This window comes from Sebastes fasciatus, chromosome 13 (assembly GCF_043250625.1).
Source record: "Sebastes fasciatus isolate fSebFas1 chromosome 13, fSebFas1.pri, whole genome shotgun sequence".
Lineage (NCBI taxonomy): Eukaryota > Metazoa > Chordata > Actinopteri > Perciformes > Sebastidae > Sebastes > Sebastes fasciatus.
In genome coordinates this window covers 22,899,816-22,920,974 of record NC_133807.1, presented here as the reverse complement: position 1 = coordinate 22,920,974, position 21,159 = coordinate 22,899,816, and the positions used below count along the sequence as shown (strand labels likewise).

General features: G+C 38.9%; 1 protein-coding gene and 9 non-coding genes across 12 annotated transcripts; 6 read left to right on the top strand and 4 right to left on the bottom strand.

The window, feature by feature from the left end:
• Positions 1-78: 78 nt before the first annotated feature.
• LOC141780848 (plexin domain-containing protein 1-like) lies at positions 79-21,098 on the bottom strand. 3 transcript variants are annotated; one of them, XM_074656271.1, is made up of 15 exons: positions 21,066-21,098; positions 20,023-20,055; positions 11,025-11,188; positions 10,616-10,759; positions 3,978-4,047; positions 3,737-3,859; positions 3,537-3,655; positions 3,345-3,444; positions 1,812-1,907; positions 1,633-1,714; positions 1,497-1,557; positions 1,299-1,413; positions 1,114-1,149; positions 878-1,035; positions 79-781 (listed from the first exon to the last, which is right to left on the bottom strand). In XM_074656271.1, exons 1-15 carry the CDS (start codon positions 21,070-21,072, stop codon positions 668-670), a joined length of 1,422 nt encoding a protein of 473 aa, XP_074512372.1. In that variant the 5' UTR covers positions 21,073-21,098; the 3' UTR covers positions 79-667. The 3 variants fall into 3 exon arrangements, with proteins under 3 accessions (XP_074512372.1, XP_074512373.1, XP_074512371.1); XM_074656272.1 differs by lacking the exon at positions 20,023-20,055 and having other exon boundaries at positions 21,066-21,097; XM_074656270.1 differs by lacking the exon at positions 21,066-21,098 and having other exon boundaries at positions 20,023-20,214.
• Positions 5,120-5,191, bottom strand: trnac-gca (transfer RNA cysteine (anticodon GCA)). The gene has a single exon. It is a non-coding gene; the product is annotated as a tRNA-Cys (tRNA).
• Positions 6,578-6,649, top strand: trnac-gca (transfer RNA cysteine (anticodon GCA)). Its single transcript has one exon. It is a non-coding gene; the product is annotated as a tRNA-Cys (tRNA).
• trnac-gca (transfer RNA cysteine (anticodon GCA)) lies at positions 7,043-7,114 on the top strand. The gene has a single exon. It is a non-coding gene; the product is annotated as a tRNA-Cys (tRNA).
• On the top strand, positions 7,724-7,795 carry trnac-gca (transfer RNA cysteine (anticodon GCA)). Its single transcript has one exon. It is a non-coding gene; the product is annotated as a tRNA-Cys (tRNA).
• On the top strand, positions 8,324-8,395 carry trnac-gca (transfer RNA cysteine (anticodon GCA)). The gene has a single exon. It is a non-coding gene; the product is annotated as a tRNA-Cys (tRNA).
• On the top strand, positions 9,117-9,188 carry trnac-gca (transfer RNA cysteine (anticodon GCA)). The gene has a single exon. It is a non-coding gene; the product is annotated as a tRNA-Cys (tRNA).
• On the top strand, positions 9,750-9,821 carry trnac-gca (transfer RNA cysteine (anticodon GCA)). The gene has a single exon. It is a non-coding gene; the product is annotated as a tRNA-Cys (tRNA).
• On the bottom strand, positions 10,079-10,150 carry trnac-gca (transfer RNA cysteine (anticodon GCA)). Its single transcript has one exon. It is a non-coding gene; the product is annotated as a tRNA-Cys (tRNA).
• On the bottom strand, positions 10,380-10,451 carry trnac-gca (transfer RNA cysteine (anticodon GCA)). The gene has a single exon. It is a non-coding gene; the product is annotated as a tRNA-Cys (tRNA).
• Positions 21,099-21,159: the final 61 nt, after the last annotated feature.

The window sequence follows — 21,159 nt, the reverse complement described above, 5'->3', positions numbered from 1 at the left end:
GGTGATTCTCAGTTTCTTTGCAAAATAAGTTATTTTTCAACCAGAGGGCAAAGCATAGATATGTTACAAGCTACGAGGCAGAATACAAATGTTTATATTTGAAGTTATGTAGACATAATATATTATAAATTATAACATTTCACACATTGTCCCACACAAACACACCCACATTGACAAAAACACAAAAGCATAAGCCTTGCACGCTGGATTACTTCAGGAACTGTGCAGTATGTTCGTGCAAAACAAAAGGTGAAACTTAAAAGATCAACTTCACCATCAAAACTAACAGGAATTGAAACTGAAGCACACCCAGATCTTTATTTGTTTGATGTAAAACAACATAGATCATGTTGTCAACCTTGTGTCGCACAATTTATTGCAGTCAAATTAGATCAAGTTTAAAAATAGGGGTGGAATGAAACACATTTTATTACCAGCAGAGATATACATTTCTAATGTAATCACTCAATATCATATAACATTCAGCTATAATCTCCACAAACTGTTGCAACAATTTAATATTTTTGCAATGGAGTCATGGACAGCTTAAAAAAACGATCATAAACTTGAATGTAAAAGTTGAACTGGCTTTGGACAAATGTTCATATTTGAATGATTGTAGAAATCTGTTCAATGCAAATATTTATCCACGTTTCCATCCATTATTTCAACATGGCCCAGCTTCAACAATGCTGTCTTTTTCATGACCTTCTCCTTCCACTTCTGTGTAACCAGGTTGTTGCTTCTGAAACTTCCAGGACGGCCAGTAGCTCTTGCGTCGCTATAACAAAAAAAATCAAGCACAGAAAAAAGTATGTTTGATGTAGACATGTGTGATGAAAGCACATCTGAAGTGCAGGACACAGTCAGTGCTCACCTGGATGAGGTAGAGTGGTGATGCAGCAGTAGGATGGTAGTTGATGTAAAGCGCTACCAGTAATAGAGCCAAAAGTAACACCAGCGCAACTGCTATACCGGCTATCACTCCGGTGTTAGCCAACCCGTCACTGTTGGTTGAAGAATCTGTCCTCACATCTGTATTAAAGATGAAGCCCCATAATTATATGCCTTCATAAGGCTTAACTATAATGTCTCTCACAAGTATTAACTCACCGTTGCCAGTCTTAAATATATGATCTTTGGTCTCATCTGAAAAAAGACAGAAAGCAGTCATTTCTATACAGATGTCACGTCATTTCTATACAGATTTCATGGCAAGCTCTACTTTTATTGAGCAACAAAATGTGTTGAAATAGTGCATACATTATACTGTACTGTAAAAAATAGCTAAGCCTCACCGTCACAGCCTTTTAGCAGGGGAGTCAATGATGTCACATCCTCGATCTCTGGTGTGATAGACGAACCAGTGGAGCTGTCACCCCTGGAGTAATCCTCACAGGTTGCATTTTTGCTCTATCCATATACAACATCATAGATGCATGAGTCTCAACGTAATGGCAAATAAGCAAATATTCATTCTTAACTTGCAGCAATACCTCTTCTGAACAGGCGTAGTCCAACCACTCTTGTCTGTGTCGATCCATACCATCTGAACACCTAAAACACACATTTATAAGGGTTAAAACTATATGCACTATATGGACATTTGGGCTATCATTATGTCCCACTCACCTCTGGAGTACATGGCACCAGCTACAACCAGAGGTTTGGTTGGATGAGAGGCAGAGCTCACAGCTGTCATGCTGCAGGCAGGCTGAACACAGAGACAGAGATTTATTGTTTGAGTGCTAATGCAGTCTAAAATATTGAATACACTAATCCTTTAATGATGATGGATATGGATCACTTACTAGGCAGTGGAGTGAACTCAACAGCGGAGTAGCTGGTGATCTTTGTAGTGTCTATCTCAACCCGATGGTACTCATAAATCGTCGGCCCTTGGGCATCTGAATCAAAGTCAGGTTTAATGTCAAGTTGGTTTTCACATACAAAGAATTTGCCTTTGTATTTGGTGCATAACAATACACATGGTACAGAAAGGTAAAAGGAAAAAACAAGTACTGCAAAAGTCAAGGAGCAAAAATATAAATTTACAATAAAAAATATGAAAAAATTTAAAATATATATGTTTTTAAAATAAGAAGAGCTGTACAGTGTTTGAAATGAAGAGGATGGAGTGTGAAACATATTGGCTAAGGAGTGTGCAAAAGTTCACAGTATAAAGTATAGAGAATATGTGCTATGTACAGAAATAATAATTCAAAAGATGTGTGTTAAAGAAACAGTGTGTAGTATTTAGGGGGATCTATTGGCAGAAATGGAATATAATATTCAGAATTATTCTACATTTTCTATTCTACATAGGGAGTGGGTCTTCTTCACGGAGTCCGCCATGTTGCTCCACCATGTTTCTACCGTAGCCCAGAAAAGACGAACCAAACATTGGCCAGGTAATAGAGCCAGGCCACCGCAGTTATCCGACACGTTTGTGCAACTGCGGTAATGTGAGCTGCAGAGTGCAAAACTGTGGTACCACCAGCCGCCATCTGAATCCTAAAGTAGCGTTATTATGGTATGGATGGTCTCTGAGCAAGGCGAACAACGTTACCATGGTTTTACACTCGGCAGCTCATGTTAGACTCAGTCTTGGAAAAGGAGGAGTGAGCAGAAGGTCATTCAGTTGGTTGCAATCTGCAATGCTGCCAAATCCTACACACTGTCCCTTTAATGTAACACATTGAGTCAGCTCTGGTGGTAGAGATATCACAGGGTTAAATATCTGAAGGTTTTCACAAGACTCTAATAATAATAATAATAATATCTTGGATTTATATAGCGCCTTTCATGAAACCCAAGGACGCTTAACAAAGACATAAATAAATACAACAAATGTAACAGTAGCTAGAGGCCATAGGCCTTGGTGAAGAGGTGGGTTTTGAGGAGTCTTTTGAAAGTGTCCAGAGATGGTGCGTTGCGGAGCTCTATAGGGAGAGAGTTCCAACGTGTGGGGGCTGTCACACTGAAGGCTCTGTCCCCAAAAGTTCTCATTCTTGTGTGAGGGACGGAGAGCTGACCCGTGCCTGAGGATCTAAGGTTCCGGGGCTGTGTGTAAGGGTGGAGGAGGTCAGATAGGTACTGAGGAGCCAGGGCGTTGAGGGATTTGTAGGTGAGGAGGAGGATTTTGTAGGTGATGCGGGACTTGACCGGGAGCCAGTGGAGGTGGATGAGGGTGGGGGTGATGTGCTGCCAGGGCTTGGTGCGGGTGAGAACCCTGGCAGCCGAGTTTTGCACATACTGGAGCCTGTCCAGGGCTTTGCTGGGAACTCTGTGAAGGCTAATTATGTGTTTTACATGAGTGGACATGCATAAACATTATTGCTGACCTGGTGATTGAGGAGAAGGTGGTGTGACCATGAAGGCATCAGACAAACCGGCCTTCACTGGATGCTCAGCTGTACCAATCACATCTAACGACAAAGGTATCTGATAAACAGACAAAAAGAGGAATCACTTATGCATGCAGCAATAAGGAAGAGAAAGCTATGATAAGAGCACAGAGCGGACGTGTGTCTCACATCTCGGTAGCTGAACGTGATGGTTCCTGTTTTGTAAAGCGCCGCCTGAAACGTAAAACCTCCTTCTGACTCTTTTCCTGGGAGTCTGACCCGCTCCCACTGGACCACAAACACCTCACCTGTAGACAGTGAAGGTCAAACAGGAGTCAGACAAGTAATCAGATGAGCATGTTGAAATATCAGATCAGGTGGTATCTTACCATTATCCAGGTATTGCACAGTGGATTCTTTAGTGTAGCTGGGGTCAAAATTAGCCATTAGAGGGGCGATGTACTGTGTTGCGGTCAGCATGCGGTGAGCAATGTCCCCTGTGAAGATAAACCCTGAAAATGGCCAGATGGAAAAATATGTAAGGCTTGTTACCTTGTAGAAACATGTCTCTGCTCTGAACATAATGCAGGAAAGGTCACTTGAACATCTGTTATAAAATCAAAAAAGTACCTCCAGTTGCTATGGTGATCTGCCTCAGGTAATGTCCGTAAAAAGGAAAGTCAAACGACAGGGCAACCCTCTGCAAAGAGAGTAGATAGAAACAGACAGAGAGAGAATTACAGTAGATATGGAGGTTATGTTTTGCTGTTTTGCTTATGAGTTGCTGTTCTATATGGTACTGAGAATCCTAATCAGCACTTAGAGGACAAGAATGAGGAGAAGGAGCCAGTTTGTGTTGCACTGAGATGGAATAAAGAGGCTGCAAAATGCTTACTTGTCTGAGAAAAGCAATGTTTTGTTCCATTTCTGTTTATAGAACACGACTCTTACTCGTTTAGTAAATACACTTCCTCTCTCTGCAGGTTCTGTCCTCCATAAATCGCGCATACATACGTTTAAAAATAAAAATAAAATAAATGCAAAATAAGTGCAGAAATAAATACATAAATATAAATATAAATAAATAAATGCAAAAAATAAATGCAAAAATAAAGAAATAAATTTAGAAATCTAATAAAAAATAAATACAGTACACAAATAAATAAAAGTGAAAGTTAAACTGAAAAGTATATAAATAAGGGAATTAATACAAAGATAAATAAATAAAGAAGCAAATTAAAACAGAAATATCAATATATGTCACATTTGATCAATTAATTAATGGCTATGTGTATTTGTAATATTATTTTAGCTACATTTAATGACATATTTATTTATTTAGAGAGTAATTTATTTATTTATTCATTTATTTTTTATTTTGGCAGGTTCTGTCCTCCATACATTTGAGGACGTCATCTTGGGCTTTGGTAAACACTGATCGACATTTTTCACCATTTTATGACATTTTATAAACCAAATAACTAAGAGAAAATAATCGACAGATCAATCGACAATGAAAACAATTGTCAGTTGCAGCCCTCAGTGTATTTATATTCTCCCAGGAAATGATGCAACATGTAGACCAGTGTTGGTGTTTGTACTATTATCTCATTGACAGCAACTTCGGTGTTTACTGTTCATTATTTTACAGCCCTATCAGAGCACTATTAATACCTACGTGCGTCACCAAATCAACCAGGCATGAAATCGATTCCAAATCCTAGTGATTTTATTTTATCGAACATACATATATTCAGTTTTTAGTGAAAATGAGGGGGCACCCGGATTTGAACCGGGGACCTCTTGATCTGCAGTCAAATGCTCTACCACTGAGCTATACCCCCTTTCCTTAGTGACAGAATTTTATCATAACAGATTGTTTGTACAGGAACAGGACCTTGTGTACACTAGCAGGCTCCGCCTCGGCTTTAACAAGCAGCCTATCTGTGATTAACATTTCCCTCAGCATGCAATCTGATGTAACTATACTGCGATGATCTTGTTAAAACTTGGCTGCATAGGAGCGGGTCAATGATGTTACCGGGTGGGTGTGAACTTCTCAAACAGATATTCTGCTAAATAACTGAGATCCACAACACCATGATTCACTCTCAAAATCCACAATATCAGTTTCAAGATCAATAGAGCAAATGGGAAAAACTGACCCTGCTGTAACCGCTGATAAGTACGGTAACTCACGACTGCAGCTTTAGCTGTATAATATTATACTAAAAACACCTGTTTTTTGATTTCCCAAACGGCAAGCACATTTTTCTTCTTAGCTTCATCAATTTATAATCTGCGTAAAAAATTGTTGCATCCCCGCCTATGTAATCTGGATTGGATGTTTCTGTAAAGCCAAAGTACTGTTTCCACTTGAGGAATTCTGGGTTTTGTCCATTAGCTGTTTCAGTGAACAGGAGTTTTCCTTTCCTGTGCCTGATCAATCACATTGTTCCATATTAAAGTGAGCTGTATGTATTACACAGGTGCCAGGTGTTGGACAATAGCGGTCAAAACTGAGCCGGTACTGACAGCGTCTGGCAGACCTGTAGCTCTTGGCCTGTAGCGACATTTCCCAGTCCTGTAGCTCCCCTAGCAGTTTTACCTTATGTTTCAGACTGAACTCCGTCTGGACATGCTCTCACATAATAAAGGATTAGCTGTTTGTGTACAGTACATGTATTTGCTGCATTGTTGCACTCTTGCACTCCATTTCACCAAGGACATAGAAAAGATGAGATTTGCATATTTCCGTACTGGTGTGTCTGAACATAGAGAACTCCTCGCTTAGCTTCAGTAAACTGATTAGATTTGATAGAAATCGGCTAAAGTCCCAGTTTGTCTGCATATTCTAGGGATGACTTTAGAAAGTACAAATAACCATTTTACATTTTAAACAGACACAACACTTTAAAATCCAAACACTTTGAAACACATGTTTTCACAGGTCTGACTGCAGATCAAGAGGTCCTTAGTTCAGCTCTGGGTGCCCTCTATGTAAAGCTTACAACATTTGCCATAATAATATATCTGTATTTAAAGAACTGCAGACAGACAGACAGTTATTGACTGTTTACTAGTGAAAGAGCCTTCATTGTATGTGACTGAGAACAAACCAGGGTAAACATATAAGGAGATGCACTCTCTTATTCTATGTGTTAATTATTCATAAACATCTTTATCCATATGGTGATTTAGGAGACTATTAATAAACTGTTGTTGTGACAGGGGGTATAGCTCAGTGGTAGAGCATTTGACTGCAGATCAAGAGGTCCCCAGTTCAACTCTGGGTGCCCCCTACCTGTGATAACATGAACCACACCAGTGGGGCTGATTTTAAAATACTTGAAGTTGTTGTAAGAATTTTCTAAAGTCATCACCAAGGTCAACAAGTAGAATGTGGAGACTACAAATTAAATTATTAGAGGTTTTAATGAAGTAGAGCTGGGAATCCTCTCTACTCATACAGCCAGTATTCAAACATGCTGGTTTAATAGCAAAGCTCTTTCCTGTGACCTTGGTGAGATAGGTGCTAAACTGCTACGCTGCAGCAATTACAAGTTCACAGTTACTGACTTAATATTTGTCAAAGGAGAGAAGCCTGAAACCTCTTTGTAAGACATTTATAATTTCTTTTATCCAAATATTTTTTTTACCAGTCAAGGAGTAAGAAGCAAAACGTGGTTATTATAGGGGGTATAGCTCAGTGGTAGAGCATTTGACTGCAGATCAAGAGGTCCCCAGTTCAACTCTGGGTGTCCCCTATATAGAATATGCAGGATGTGTGAGACCAACACACAGTGACACTCTGTGTCCATCTGCTAGTCCTGAATTGTTGCCTACATATTTCATGTGAATGTGAACAAATCACAATTAACCCACACGTGGATGCACTCTCTTGTTTTATGTTTTAAAGTTATTCATAGACATTTTATCCATATGGTCATTTACCAGAATGTGAAAGGAAATTGAGTCCTGTGGTTATAGTCCCCTTCAGAGATCGGCCTGCTAACTCAAGTCCTAACAAAGTCCTAACAAGTCCTAACAAGTCCTAACAAGTCCTAACAAGTCCTAACAAAGTCCTAACAATTCCTAACAAAGTCCTAACAAGTCCTAACAATTCCTAACAAGTCCTAACAGCCAATAGGGAAGATGGGGCAAAAGGAACAAACAGCCAATAGCGCAGCAGTGGCATGTCACGTGACAAGGACAGCGGCGACAACGAATATGCCCCCTTCTCCATCTCTGACAGCGGCGAACGAAGAAGTAGCAGAACGGTAACGTTATTTACGAGGGAAATTAATGTGTGTAAAATGATTAATTTTATAAATGCTCTTTATTTTCTAGCAGTCCCTTTTGCCCCATTTTTTATAGGGGGTATAGCTCAGCGGTAGAGCATTTGACTGCAGATCAAGAGGTCCCCAGTTCAACTCTGGGTGCCCCCTACCTGTGAAAACATTCAGCACGGACCACACCAGTTCATTTATATATATATATATATATATATATATGTATAGGACCTTATATATAACACACATGCATTGTGAGACTAATATATCAGTATTTAAAAGTCGATTATATTTAAAGAACTGTGTTGTTGTGACCCAGATAGTTGTTGATTCTTCACTTGACAAAGAAATAATCCTGAATTTTTGCCTTCCTCTGTGATATTTTTTGTGATATTTTTAAAGAAAAAAAAATGTACAAGTTACAATTACAAGCTCACAGTTACTGACTCTTGTCAAAGAGGAGAGAAGTCCAAATTGTTTCCTTCATACTGTATGTAAATGAGAACAAATCTCTCTCTGATTGTCTTTGTAACATATCTATAAATTCTTTATTCAAATGGTCATTTACTAGGCCATGAACAAGATATAAGGAGACGCACTCTCTTATTCTATGTGTTAATTATTCATAAACATCTTTATCCATATGGTCATTTAGCAGACTATCAATAAGCAGTTGCTGTGATAGGGGGTATAGCTCAGCGGTAGAGCATTTGACTGCAGATCAAGAGGTCCCCAGTTCAACTCTGGGTGCCCCCTATATAGACTATGCAGGATGTGTGAGACCAACACATCTATATTAAAAAATCTGTGTCCATCTGCTAGTCCTGAATTGTTGCCTACATATTTCATGTGAATGTGAACAAACCAGAATTAACCCATACTTGGATGCACTCTCTTGTTTTATGTTTTAAAGTTATTCATAGACATTTTATCCATATGGTCATTTTCCAGAATGTCAAAAGGAAATTGAGTCCTGTGGTTATAGTCCCCTTCAGAGATCGGCCTGCTAACTCAAGTCCTAACTCAAGTCCTAACACAAGTCCTAACACTTCCTAACACTTCCTACCCATCCTCCAGCAAGTCCTAACAAAGTCCTAACAATTCCTAACAATTCCTAACAAAGTCCTAACAATTCCTAACAATTCCTAACAAAGTCCTAACAATTCCTAACAAGTCCTAACCATAGGTCCTAACATTTTCCGACCAAGTCCTAACAGCCAATAGGGAAGATGGGGCAAAAGGAACCAACAGCCAATAGCGCAGCAGTGGCATGTCACGTGACAAGGACAGCAGCGACAACGGATATGCCCCCTTCTCCATCTCTGAAAGAGGCGAACGAAGAAGAAGCAGCAGAACGGTAACGTTATTTACGAGGGAAATTAATGTGTGTAAAATGATTAATTTTCAAATAACTCTTTATTTTATTTTTATAAATACTCTTTATTTCCTAGCAGTCCCTTTTGCCACATTTTTTATAGGGGGTATAGCTCAGCGGTAGAGCATTTGACTGCAGATCAAGAGGTCCCCAGTTCAACTCTGGGTGTCCCCTACCTGTGAAAACATTCAGCATGGACCACACCAGTTCATTTATATATATATATATATATATATATATATATATATATATATATATATATATATATATATATGTATAGGACCTTATATATAACACACATGCATTGTGAGACTAATATATCAGTATTTAAAAGTCGATTATATTTAAAGAACTGTGTTGTTGTGACCCAGATAGTTGTTGATTCTTCACTTGACAAAGAAATAATCCTGAATTTTTGCCTTCCTCTGTGATATTTTTTGTGATATTTTTAAAGAAAAAAAATGTACAAGTTACAATCACAAGTTCACAGTTACTGACTCTTGTCAAAGAGGAGAGAAGTCCAAATTGTTTCCTTCATACTGTATGTAAATGAGAACAAATCTCTCTCTGATTGTCTTTGTAACATATCTATACATTCTTTATTCAAATGGTCATTTACTAGGCCATGAACAAGATATAAGGAGACGCACTCTCTTATTCTGTCTGTTAATTATTCATAAACATCTTTATCCATATGGTCATTTAGCAGACTATCAATAAACAGTTGATGTGATAGGGGGTATAGCTCAGCGGTAGAGCATTTGACTGCAGATCAAGAGGTCCCCAGTTCAACTCTGGGTGCCCCCTACCTGTGAAAACATGCAGAATGGAATACACCAGTTCAGCTGCATTTAAAGTCTCTGAGGTATTGTATGAACTTTCTAAAGTCATCACCAAATGTGAGCAGGTTTCTCTTCTTCACAGGTAGGGGGCATGTAATAGTTATGGAAAAACATCCAAGTTACCTGTTCACATTGGTGATGACATTAGAAAGTTCATACAATACCTCATAGACTTTAAATGTAGCTGAACTGGTGTAATTCATGCTGCATGTTTTCACAGGTAGGGGGCACCCAGAGTTGAACTGGGGACCTCTTGATCTGCAGTCAAATGCTCTACCGCTGAGCTATACCCCCTATAACCACAAGCACTCAATTTCCTATCAAAAGTCTGGTAAATGACCATATGGATAAAATGTCTATGAATAACTTTAAAACATAAAACAAGAGAGTGCAACCACGTATGGGTTAATTCAGGTTTGTTCACATTCACATGAAATATGTAGGCGAAAATTCAGGACTAGCAGATGGACACAGATTTTTTAATATAGATGTGTTGGTCTCCCACATCCTGGATATTCTACACAGGGGGCATCCGGATTTGAACCGGAGACCTCTTGATCTGCAGTCAAATGCTCTACCACTGAGCTATACCCCCCATAACAACTGATATTTATTGATAGTCTCATAAACTTATGTTTCAGATTGAATTCCACTCTGGCTTTCAGGCTTCAGTGTTGCCAACTCTTTTCCAGTGAGGGTAGCTAGCTGCCAACAAAGGAAGTAAGATGGTGTATGCATTGTTGTGTGTGTGAGACTCACCACAGCCTGCTTGTATGAATTTGACAGAATGCCGTGGACTCTAACTTGGCCATGCCGGACGTCACTCATGTCCACCCATAGTTCCTCTGTGCGGTGGTCCTCTGGGCCAAAGCTACGCCAAGTGTAATACTTCCCAGAATCCTCCTTCCAGACAAGAAAAACACAGAGGATCAGAGGTTGTAATGGTGTGACAGTGTTTTAGGGAGTGTGCCATACAGAGTTCACTCTACATGGTTAAATCATATGCTGTCATGTACTTCTCCAAGTGAGTGGAAACAAGTAAACTCTATTTCCAAAAGAGGGAATTGTTTAACTCCAACTAAAACAAATAGAACATGTGAGAAGCCAAAAGCATAATAAATGCCACAACCCATTACAGTCATAAGAAACAGTGTGGTGCAGCTCTCACCACTACATGTGTCATGTTGTCTGGCAGGGTGTTGATGGTGAGTCCTCCACCCGGGACCGCCCTGCGTATCCTAGCTTGGCCTGAAGACGACCGCTGGGCTCTGTGAGGATCACTGTCACCTCCTGTTGACTCTTCATGTTGCTGTGAGACACTGTACCAATTGTCTGTCCAAAATAATGAAAATCAGGTTAGTATGTTGTGCTGGTCATGTGATGATATAAGAAGTTTCTTCTATGCCAACTGATGCAATTCAAATTCTAAATCCACCAATTCCCACACTCTTGTTTTAATATGAGAAGAGAAAGCACACCCTGGCAGCAGTACCACACACAGACAGTGTCATTCAGACTGATGTTTACAGCTGTGACTCAGTCATCAGCCACTCAGCCAAATGAGAAATGACTGTTTCTTTTGATATTGTCAGTGTTAACCTTGTCAGTTAAAGCCATTGTTGAATGAAGACGGAAACAATACGTGATGCTCGGAAGGAACTGTCAAATCCTACAAACAATTTAAACCATATTCAGTAAGCAGACTGGGGTAGGTAGGCTTTGTTTTAAAGTTCTGGGTGTTTTGATTGATGGCTTGTCTTTCTTCAAAGCCACATGTTCCTAGTTGATGTTAGGAGTTTATTTTAGCATCACACTGTAATTTTCTATGGAGTGTGGAAAATGTCTGCTGGTACACCGAGACTTGGATGTGGACTTATGGACATCTTGGTCCTTGCATAACCTCAGTCACTGATACAGCTGTACATTTGAAGCCAAAATGTCTTGTTGATGGTATACAAAGCAGAGGAAATGTAGGCTTAGAAAGTGTTTTTTTAGGACTTTTCTTTTGCATTGTGTAGCCTGCAGAAATGTTAAGCTGAGTAGTAGGTCACTAAGTCAGTCAAATCAGCTGGTTGATGTAATAATATATCAAATGTTTAGAAACATTGAGAAACTACTCTATATTTCGCTTAGCACTTTAACAAAAAACTGGCAGTGTTGTCTTGTGTAAAATATAATGATCAAAGAATACATTCTTAATAAATTATTCAGGAAGGCTGCAATTTCAGCAAAATTCATGCATATATTTGACGTTCACAAAACAAATCTGCTCCACTCTGTGTTACAAATACAACGTTTGCTTTTAGGGGAGGTTTTTGAAAACAGTTCAGTTTGTGTTGAAAGATTGCCATACTTCTTCTATTTATACAAAGCCAGTGCAACACATGATAAAAAGTTTATGCCTACTCATAAAAAACAGTCAACACTTCATAATGAGAGACACATGTATAATATATACAGCAGCAGCTATTTATTGTTTTAAAGGTTAGCAAAAAAAGGCATGTATGGACTGAGGTGACCTTATTTTGGAGATATTTCAAATGATACAACCAATAATGAACAACATTCAGACCTCAGTTGAAGTTGTAAGAAGTATTCAGATCTTTCACTTAAGTAAAGGTTGCAATACCGCAGTGCAGAAATACTCTGTTAAAAGTTAAAGTCCTGCATTCAAAAAGTAAAAGTACGAATGTATTAGCATCACAAGTAAAAGACCTCATTATTCAAAATGGACCATTTCAGGATATTATATATTACTGGATTATTATTATTATTATTGAAGCATTAAAATGTAGATATCATAAATGTCGCAGCTGGTAAAAGTGGTTCTACTACTTTATATGCTGCTGAATACCTTAATCAACAATAATATTTTTTATTTAAAAACAAAAAAGCAACTATGTTTCTAATTTATATGTTAGTTGTAGTGGTCTGGTATATTTATAGTGTATTCTAATAATTTTTTTATATAGTGTATTCTTTCTATCTATCTATCTATCTATCTATCTATCTATCTATCTATCTATCTCATCATCATTTATTAGTTTGTTTATATTTTTATGTAGCATTAATAATCTGAATCTGCAAAGTAAGTACTAAATAATGTTATCAAATAAATGTAGTGAATTATAAAGTACCATATTGCCTTCCAAAATGTAGTGGAGTGGAAGTATAAAGTAGCACACAATGGAAATACTCAAGCAGTACTTAAGTAAGTAAGTACAGTACTTGAGTAAATACTTAGTTACATTCTACTATTGCATTTAGAGGGTAAATTTAGCCACATATAACAACCTCGAGGCTGTCTTTATTCAGCTAAGGATGTTGAAAAATATAGAAACCAGGACTTAATGACAGAAGCATGCCAGATCATTTATTTAACCTTCCTGTTTTCCTCGGGTCAAATTTGACCCGTTTTCAAACTTCATCATATCACAAATATGGGTTTCTTTCATCTGATTGTCCCAAAATAATATGGATGAAAGTGATTCATAATTTATGGGGGGTTTTCATACTCAAAAAGGAGGTCTAATTTCATGTAAATTAAGTTTATTGACCATAAATTACAGAAGAAAAGTGTAAAACTTTGTGGTAATGAGTTGGAATGAAGTTATAGCTAAAATGGTGTCATTATGTGCTGCCATTGAAAATGTTTTATATTATAATATTTATAATATTCTGACTAAACTTTGACATACACCCATCTGTGATAATCCATCAATAGTATGTTCCACTGATACTAACTATAGTCAAAATAATTTAAAAAATCAGCTTTTTTTACTCAAAAATTAGGTGTAATTTCATGGAAATAATGTTTATTAACCATAAATTCCCCCCCAAAAGTGTAAAACTTGTGGTAATGAGTTGGAACGAGGTTGGCTAAAAAGGTGTAACACAGAATTAGTTATAGTTTATACTTTATAAACCGTCAAACCAGATCAAAAGTTGCACGGTCGCCGGGAAGACAATAGGAGGGTTAAGTCATTTTAAATAGCATCTATCTATCTGTCTGTCGTCTTTTTTGGAATATTACGGTAATAAGCGTGTTTGTTAGGACAATACGGTACACGGCGGTGACGTCACATAGCAGCCTCTATATAAACCCCGACCCAGCGCTGTCGCCTTTAAGCGGGGTGTCTCCTCTAACCCTAAATCAGGGCGACCTCCTGTACTTAACGTTGCTGTTTTTCTCTTTCTGGCTTTTCAGTGAACTACAGGAGATGTTTGCAGTGGCGCTGGGAACAAAAAAAAGCCCAGATAATCACTCCGTGGTGCTCAGTGTTCCCGTCAGAAACACCGTGAATGTCTGCCGTGGTCAGCTCGGTGCTGCCGCGAAGAGTCCGTCTCTGCTGCTCCGGTGTCTTCATGTCGGGACTGATGGTAACTAACTGAGCAGAGTAAAACTGAGCAGGGTGACTCTACCGGATCTAATAGTGGTCCTGTTAGGAAGCCCCGAGCTCAAACACATGTAAACCCCTTGATGTAACCGTGTTAGTCGTCACTATTCCGGTGTGTTTGATCCTCAAATCCTGCTAACGTTAGCTTCAATCAACAGCTAATGTTAGCAGCAGCGTCCCGCCCCCTCAACTGCCTTCAGAGTGTCAGGAAGCACCAACGAAGAAGAGTCTGGGAGGACTGAGTGAAAATTTAGACACGAGTTGCTGAAATATGTGCATTTTAACGTTGCTATAACAAAGCAAAACTACCTTTCTGCTGCAGTATAAAGTGTAATTCAATTTGAATAATTAAATAATTTATTTGGACTTCCTGTTAGAGCTCTCTCCACCCTATGAGAGCAGCAGATGTTGAGGTCAGCTGGCAGGATCTTACAGGACCCCTCACACGTCCTGTTCCCTGCATTTGAGTGGCACCCCTCAGGACACAGAGGAGAAGGGCAACCTTTGTCCCCAAGGCTGTCCTGCTCCTCAACTCCCAACCATCCCTGTCACTCACCCAACTAACCCCCCCACACTCTCCCTCACACACATACATACACACACACACACACACAGACTTGCACATGGCTTCGGCCCTGGACTGCTTTTCATTCATCTGTTTTTAATATCCATATGTACCGTATACTGCACTATTTTAAGTATTTTACTAGTATTAGTATCATTATTTTTAACTTTCAAGATGTTTCAAAATGTCCTGTATTGTGTTGTTAATTGTACTACTCTACAATTTCCCCTCGGGGACAAATAAAATGATTTGAATTGAATTCAGCCGTACTTCCTGTAACCTATTTTTATAATTTGACACCAGTTGAAACAGGGCGTTTGAGGAACATCTGTGGTCCCAGTAGACCACTTGCACACCAACAAACTGACAATAACCTGATATTTTCAGGTGGCATTTCACTCATTCATTCTCACTGTGTAATATCATTTTCCACTTGTGCAATTTTGTTAATAGTCTGTTTATTTTCAATACTGTATATACTGCTCCTATTTTTTATACTTTCTTCTATTTAAATGGTTCATATTTTGTTACACTTTGTTTAGCTCTTTTTTTTACTGTTAGCTGTTTTTTGCACTATCCCCTTTGCTGCTGTACACTGCAAATTTCCCCACTGCGGGACTAATAAAGGAGTATCTTATCTTATATCTTATCTCTCATGCAGTGCATTATTGCTGTGGCTTAAATAGGCCATGTTATTTTAATTTAAAAAAACAATTTTCTTGTGGCTGAGATACAACATTATGCCTGCACAGATGTTTGTGATGCAAAAGAATACAATATTCCAGCCTGAATAAAGATGGGGTGGGGGTAAAGTCATTTAAAGTGTGCAAGTACACATTCAATAAAATGTTTGTGATAAAGCCAGAAACCCCAAGAGTTTGAAATAGCTTACTGAGGGATGAGGGCGTAGCTCACAGGGGTGTGAAGAACATGGTGTGACGATAAAAGTGAACTCCACATCCAACCAAATCCACATTATAATACAAGGTGTCCGTGTTGTTTTTAAAATGGATATGAAAAGTTTATTTTTCAGGTGTTGGACCACAATGTCCTGCCACCTGAATTAGGCAGCTACTTTAAATTCAGCTATTTTATACACGTTTTCAAGCCTCAAAAGACAACAGCGAACTCCTCGCGTGCAGAAATACGTCCCACTCCCGCTCCCAATTTTACGAGCCCATGCAAATGAGAACATTAACCGATTACAACTTAATCCTTCTTGTTTGTTGATGTAAAGCAGTAAATTCAGAGCATTTGTCCTAACAAAAAAACTGGATAATCAGCAAGAAAACCCATTTAAGAATATGAAATCTGACATATTTAGCCTCTAAACAGCGTCTTATGGGTGCCAGCACCCAGTGCAGCTCCTCTTATGCCAGCGAAATGCTAGTTGACATTGGTTTGATGCCTGCATTTCTGTCCTCAGTGTGGGAGGGGAACACAGGCCTGTTGGTCTCTCAGCTATGTCCTGTGCCAAACCCCCAGAGTTCAGACCGTGTGATGCCTGCTTTAAACATCACCCTGCATTTACGCATTGTAACACTGATGTCTTCCACAGCAGTCAAAACTACAATACATCATTTAACAAGTTGTTGAAGCGACAACCCAAATGTCTCGACCTCATAGGGAGCTTACTGCATTTGTTCATGAGTGTTTCTCTCCCTCCTTTCATTCAATTAAGTGGTGCGTCAATGCGTTCGTGGCAACTCGTATAGTAAACCTAGATGTGTGATTGTTGAGGGCTGCTGGATCCGCCCTGTTACGACATCTATGAGGTAAGAGGAGAAATGGTGTGCACACTGTTGTTGCAGCAGATAAACATATTCTGGTTCATAAAAGCTGGGAGGGGTGCAGACGCTGAATATGAAGCTGTGGCTCTAATGTCTACTCAGGTCATCATCGGTCTCAGCCAGTAGTATTAAAATCACCGGCGGATAATCAAATCAGTGAGATGGGAGTCATACTTTCTCTGGAGAAACTGACAAAAACTCAGTCTCCACTCGTCTATTTACAATACTCTTGAGCTCTGCTCAGATACTGTGTGTCTTATAACAATTAAAGGCGGTGGAATGACAAAAATGAGACTAGTTTGAAAACTCACCTTTTCAAGCTTAGATGTAACTTTTAATAAAGGAGTGAAAACTACTATTCTGGTTTTCTTTATTTGAATTGATCAATTGATTTTCATGGTAAAAATTCTAAACCAGAACAACACTATGGTGTCAAAACAGTCTCATAAGTATTCACAAACAAATGTCAAGCTCTGTTATGTGTAAAACACAATGCACAAATAAATGCAGAGTGATTTGTATCTGTAAATCTCTATCTGTATTTGTGCCTCTAATTTACAACTTGTATATCATCATTTGTAAATAAACAGCTATAAGCCGTACAAATGACGCAGCATTTATTTGTGACTTGTGTTTTATGAGAACACAAGTCACGTGGCATTTTACGAGTCACATGCTCACTGTATTTTGTGGATTTTGTGTGAAAACAGCACAGTAAAACACTCTTAAAAGTATCCGCACAAGGAGGTAGAGATTCACAAATATATTTCCTTTGAAAAATGCTAAGTTGATGAACAAATGATGATATACGAGTAGCGAATTAGAAGCACAGATACCAATAGAGATATACAGATAGAGATCTACATATACAAATCACTCTGCATTTCTTTGTGCATTGTGTTTTGCAAGTTGCATAACTTGACATTTGTTTGTGAATACTTATGAGACTGTTTTGACATCATACTTTTTGATGCTTTTTGTCAGAATCGGACAAATACACATTAATACTTTAAACTGGGCCTTGTGATTACATGAAAAATAATGTAAAAATAGAAGTGTATGTTTTTTTCCCCATCATCTATTCCCTCAATAAAAACAAATGCAATGGGAGAGGACTGCAACAGAATACCTAAGTGGTGAATCAATCTCAAGATGGACCTGGATTTGATTTGTATGTCTGCTCTTCTTTTAAGAAAATTGCAGGGTGGTGTGCATACACAACAGCCAACCCATGCCTCACCGTGCCAGTGTAGAAATGGTGTTGGTGAGTCAGAGAGTGAGAAAAGTGTCATTGGTTAAAAACTGGCCCTGGACAAGAACACAGCTGAGGTTTGCGCAATTCAGTGTGTTTGTTTCAGGATGTAAAAGTTCAAAGACAAATTGAGAGCAGCACTGCAGGATCACAAGTATATGTAATAAAGCTGGTGAATTAAAACAGGAACTGCTTTTTGTCAAATGCAGGCAATGAAAGGGCAGATGTTTTCTGGACAGAAAGCTGACCTCTGCCCGGTCTTTTAGGAGCTACCAAACCACGACATTTAGCTGCCTTTTTCTGTGAGCGGTCAGCTCAGAGCGGTCTGAGCGAACACACCCTTCCTGAGCAGTGGCTGCAGGATTCCTCAACATCACCCACAATAAATATGCATAGTTCATTTCAAGGCGTGTGGTTGAATTGCAGATGTGCAATTCTTTAGTTCCAGTGAATAAGTTTTATCCGCATAAGTCAAACCAGATTCAAAGAGTGTTTTATATTTGAGAAAAGAAGTGTGCATGTTTAACTGAACTCACCACCTCCATTATTAAATAGTTGGGAAGCTGATAATGTGGTACATAGTCTGTATTTTGGACAGTAAATGAGCTGCTGACATTCTACACTCACCACGGTAATAATGCTATGAGAGGAGCCTCCTTTAATAAATAACTGGGAAAAAGGACAACATTTAATTTATGACATCCCTAAGAGGGTGCAACAAAGTGACAAGTTTGGGTCAAACCTTGTTAAGAGAACATGTCTGCACTGATTGTCTCACTTTTCTGCTGTTATGGTGAAACCAAATCTCTGCATGGAAAAGCCAAAAATTATATATTTTTTGCTTTTCATTGTCTGATAAGACAAATAAAAGAAAAGGAGAGAGGCCAAAACTATTTCCCATGCAAACACTGCTCCAAAGCTGTTGGCAGATAACTGATTTTGTTCTTGCCACTTTGTTTTTCCTAAAACACAAAGCATGTTTTGCTTATCACAAGTGAAATTGCATGACTTTTATTAAATAGGAGTCAATCTGGAATCCCCAGACAACAACAACCTATCTATGATCCAATCTAACAAAATCCTTTTTCACTTTGTTTCTCTTTTTCCCCCCAAGTTTAGTTCCAACATGTCTGGATCGGCTTCAGGCTATTTGTTGAGCAAACTTCTCAGCAGGACAAGAGACGAGAGGCCAAACACTGAGGTCATTGACGGGTACACAATTCATTTTCAGCTTGGTGCTTTGTGTTTTTACAGTCTGGTTCAGATGGCGTGGATGGCTCCCTCAGGAACAAAGTCATTTTTTTAAAGGGAGCAGTATGTAATGCTGAATGACAAGGCAGATAAGAGCAAATTAGGCAAAGGAAAGGGGGATATGTTAGGTCAATACCGATGGCTGACCCCTTATTCTGTAAGCACATACATCTGACCACCTCCTGCACAGTTTCATCTGCAACACGTTGCACTCTGCAGAAGAACATGAGGGGTATTGGATGATTTAATGAAATGGAGGGAGTTTGTGACCAGTCAAATTCCTCAGAGCTAAAAATAAATTAATATGAGTGTGCACCCGTCCACTTCCTAAAACGTGCCCTATATCAAAACAATATGGTAAGTGATAAAGCCATGTCCATTCTCCAACAGCTCAAAAGCCTCCTAACATTTTCTGCCAGTCTAACAGGAAGAAAAACAAAGTCTACATCTAATTTTAAACCTGCAGTCAGGCTGTTTGTGGGTTGTTGTTTAGACTCAGTTGCATACTTGTGGAAGAGGGTATTATTATTGTACACTTTATCGTAAACTAGGTCATTCACTGTTGTGCGTAAAATAAAATGGGCATGGCGTGCTCATTTGCTGCTTCATAAAGACTCCTACTGAAGTTCTGCGTTTTACAATGAGGTGAAGTAGCAACAGTAGCACACACAACATTATCATAAAAATTAATAACTAAGAATATTAACTTTACCTTTAACTCAAGAACAAATGGACAACTGATTAAGAAACCATTTGCATGCAGACTTCAAAACATTAAGTGCCAATTGAGAATCCTGCAAGACAGACGTGCCACACCTGTGAACTTATTGTAAGCATCTGTGTGACTTTAAAGAGCAGACAGGTGGTAATATTAACGCAATGATGATGGAGGGAAAATTCACACAGCTCACCTGTTTGCTGTTGAACCCAAACTCTTGCCAGCTCTGTTTGGGAGAGACAGAGGAATAGCATCACCAAACTGAAACACATGTTGGCCAGAAAAAGACAAAAAAAATAAAAGCTTTGTCTCAGCTCCTCTCTTCTACTTTCTCCCTCCTCTTCTTCTCTTTGCAAAAACAAGTTTTCTCTGAATCCCTCTGAATCTCGCTCTCTCTCCACACACCACCCCTGTTTCTAACTACACCCTCTCTCTCCTCCTCAATGCCGTTCATCCGTTGTCATGGCGATTACAAAGACACAAGGCTGATGAGGCTTTGAGGCAGGAAGGAGAAAGTGTATCATCAGCACACTTTAAAGATCTGGATTATTGAGTTATAATCTTTCTATTTTATAAAAGTATACTATGTATTCCCCTGTTTGGGATTCAAACATCCATTCATCCACTGTCTGCAGTGTGAAGGGCGCCTCCCTCTGTCCAAACCGGCTGCGAGGACAGTGAGAAATCCGAAATTAGACATGGTGATCATGATGTTAACAGTTCCAGGGCTAAAATCAGCGCTAGTTATGATATTACGTATTCCATGTCAAGTCTGTTTATGACTCCTCAAAACATTGTGTCTCCACTGTAACAACAAAATCCTTCTGTGGCCCACATGGAATATAAAAGTCTCTTTTCCAGTGGTTATGTAAAAGCCTTGTTTTTTATGGCGTATAAAACTGACAAAAAAGCAAGCTTTACAAGCACTGTGGCTGACTCCGCCACCTCTCCTAGCCACTACTTTCATCATTTCTATCTGCTCTGAGTGCAAACAGGGACTCCTTGGCAAAGAGAATGGCAGCTGAGCGTTTATTGAATGCACAGCTGGAAAGGCAATCAGTACCCCCATCCCATAATACAGACCATAAACACAGTGTACAGCGTGCACAGCAGCAGGTGTGGATTTTGTAGAAAGGTCATACTGACTTTAAACAAACACATAAATACAGAGAGGCTGGAATAACTATCATTCTTTTATATTCCCCTGTTTTGTGAAATTTAAGATATAATACTTACTGAACATGGGATTATTGTTTTTTCATGAAGTGAAACACTGAGATATGAATGTGCAAAAAGAGACTACAACTTAATATGAAGAGGATGTCCCTTA

Excerpts from the sequence above, each read along its gene's own strand:
- LOC141780848 (XM_074656270.1), bottom strand. The coding sequence starts at position 20,101 with ATGTGTTTCAGTTTGGTGATGCTATTCCTCTGTCTCTCCCAAACAGAG. Across the intron at positions 10,760-11,024 it reads ACAACATGACACATGTAGTG|GAGGATTCTGGGAAGTATTA; the intron begins GTGAGAGCTGCA and ends CTTGTCTGGAAG. Across the intron at positions 1,908-3,344 it reads ACCTTCTCCTCAATCACCAG|ATGCCCAAGGGCCGACGATT; the intron begins GTCAGCAATAAT and ends ACTTTGATTCAG.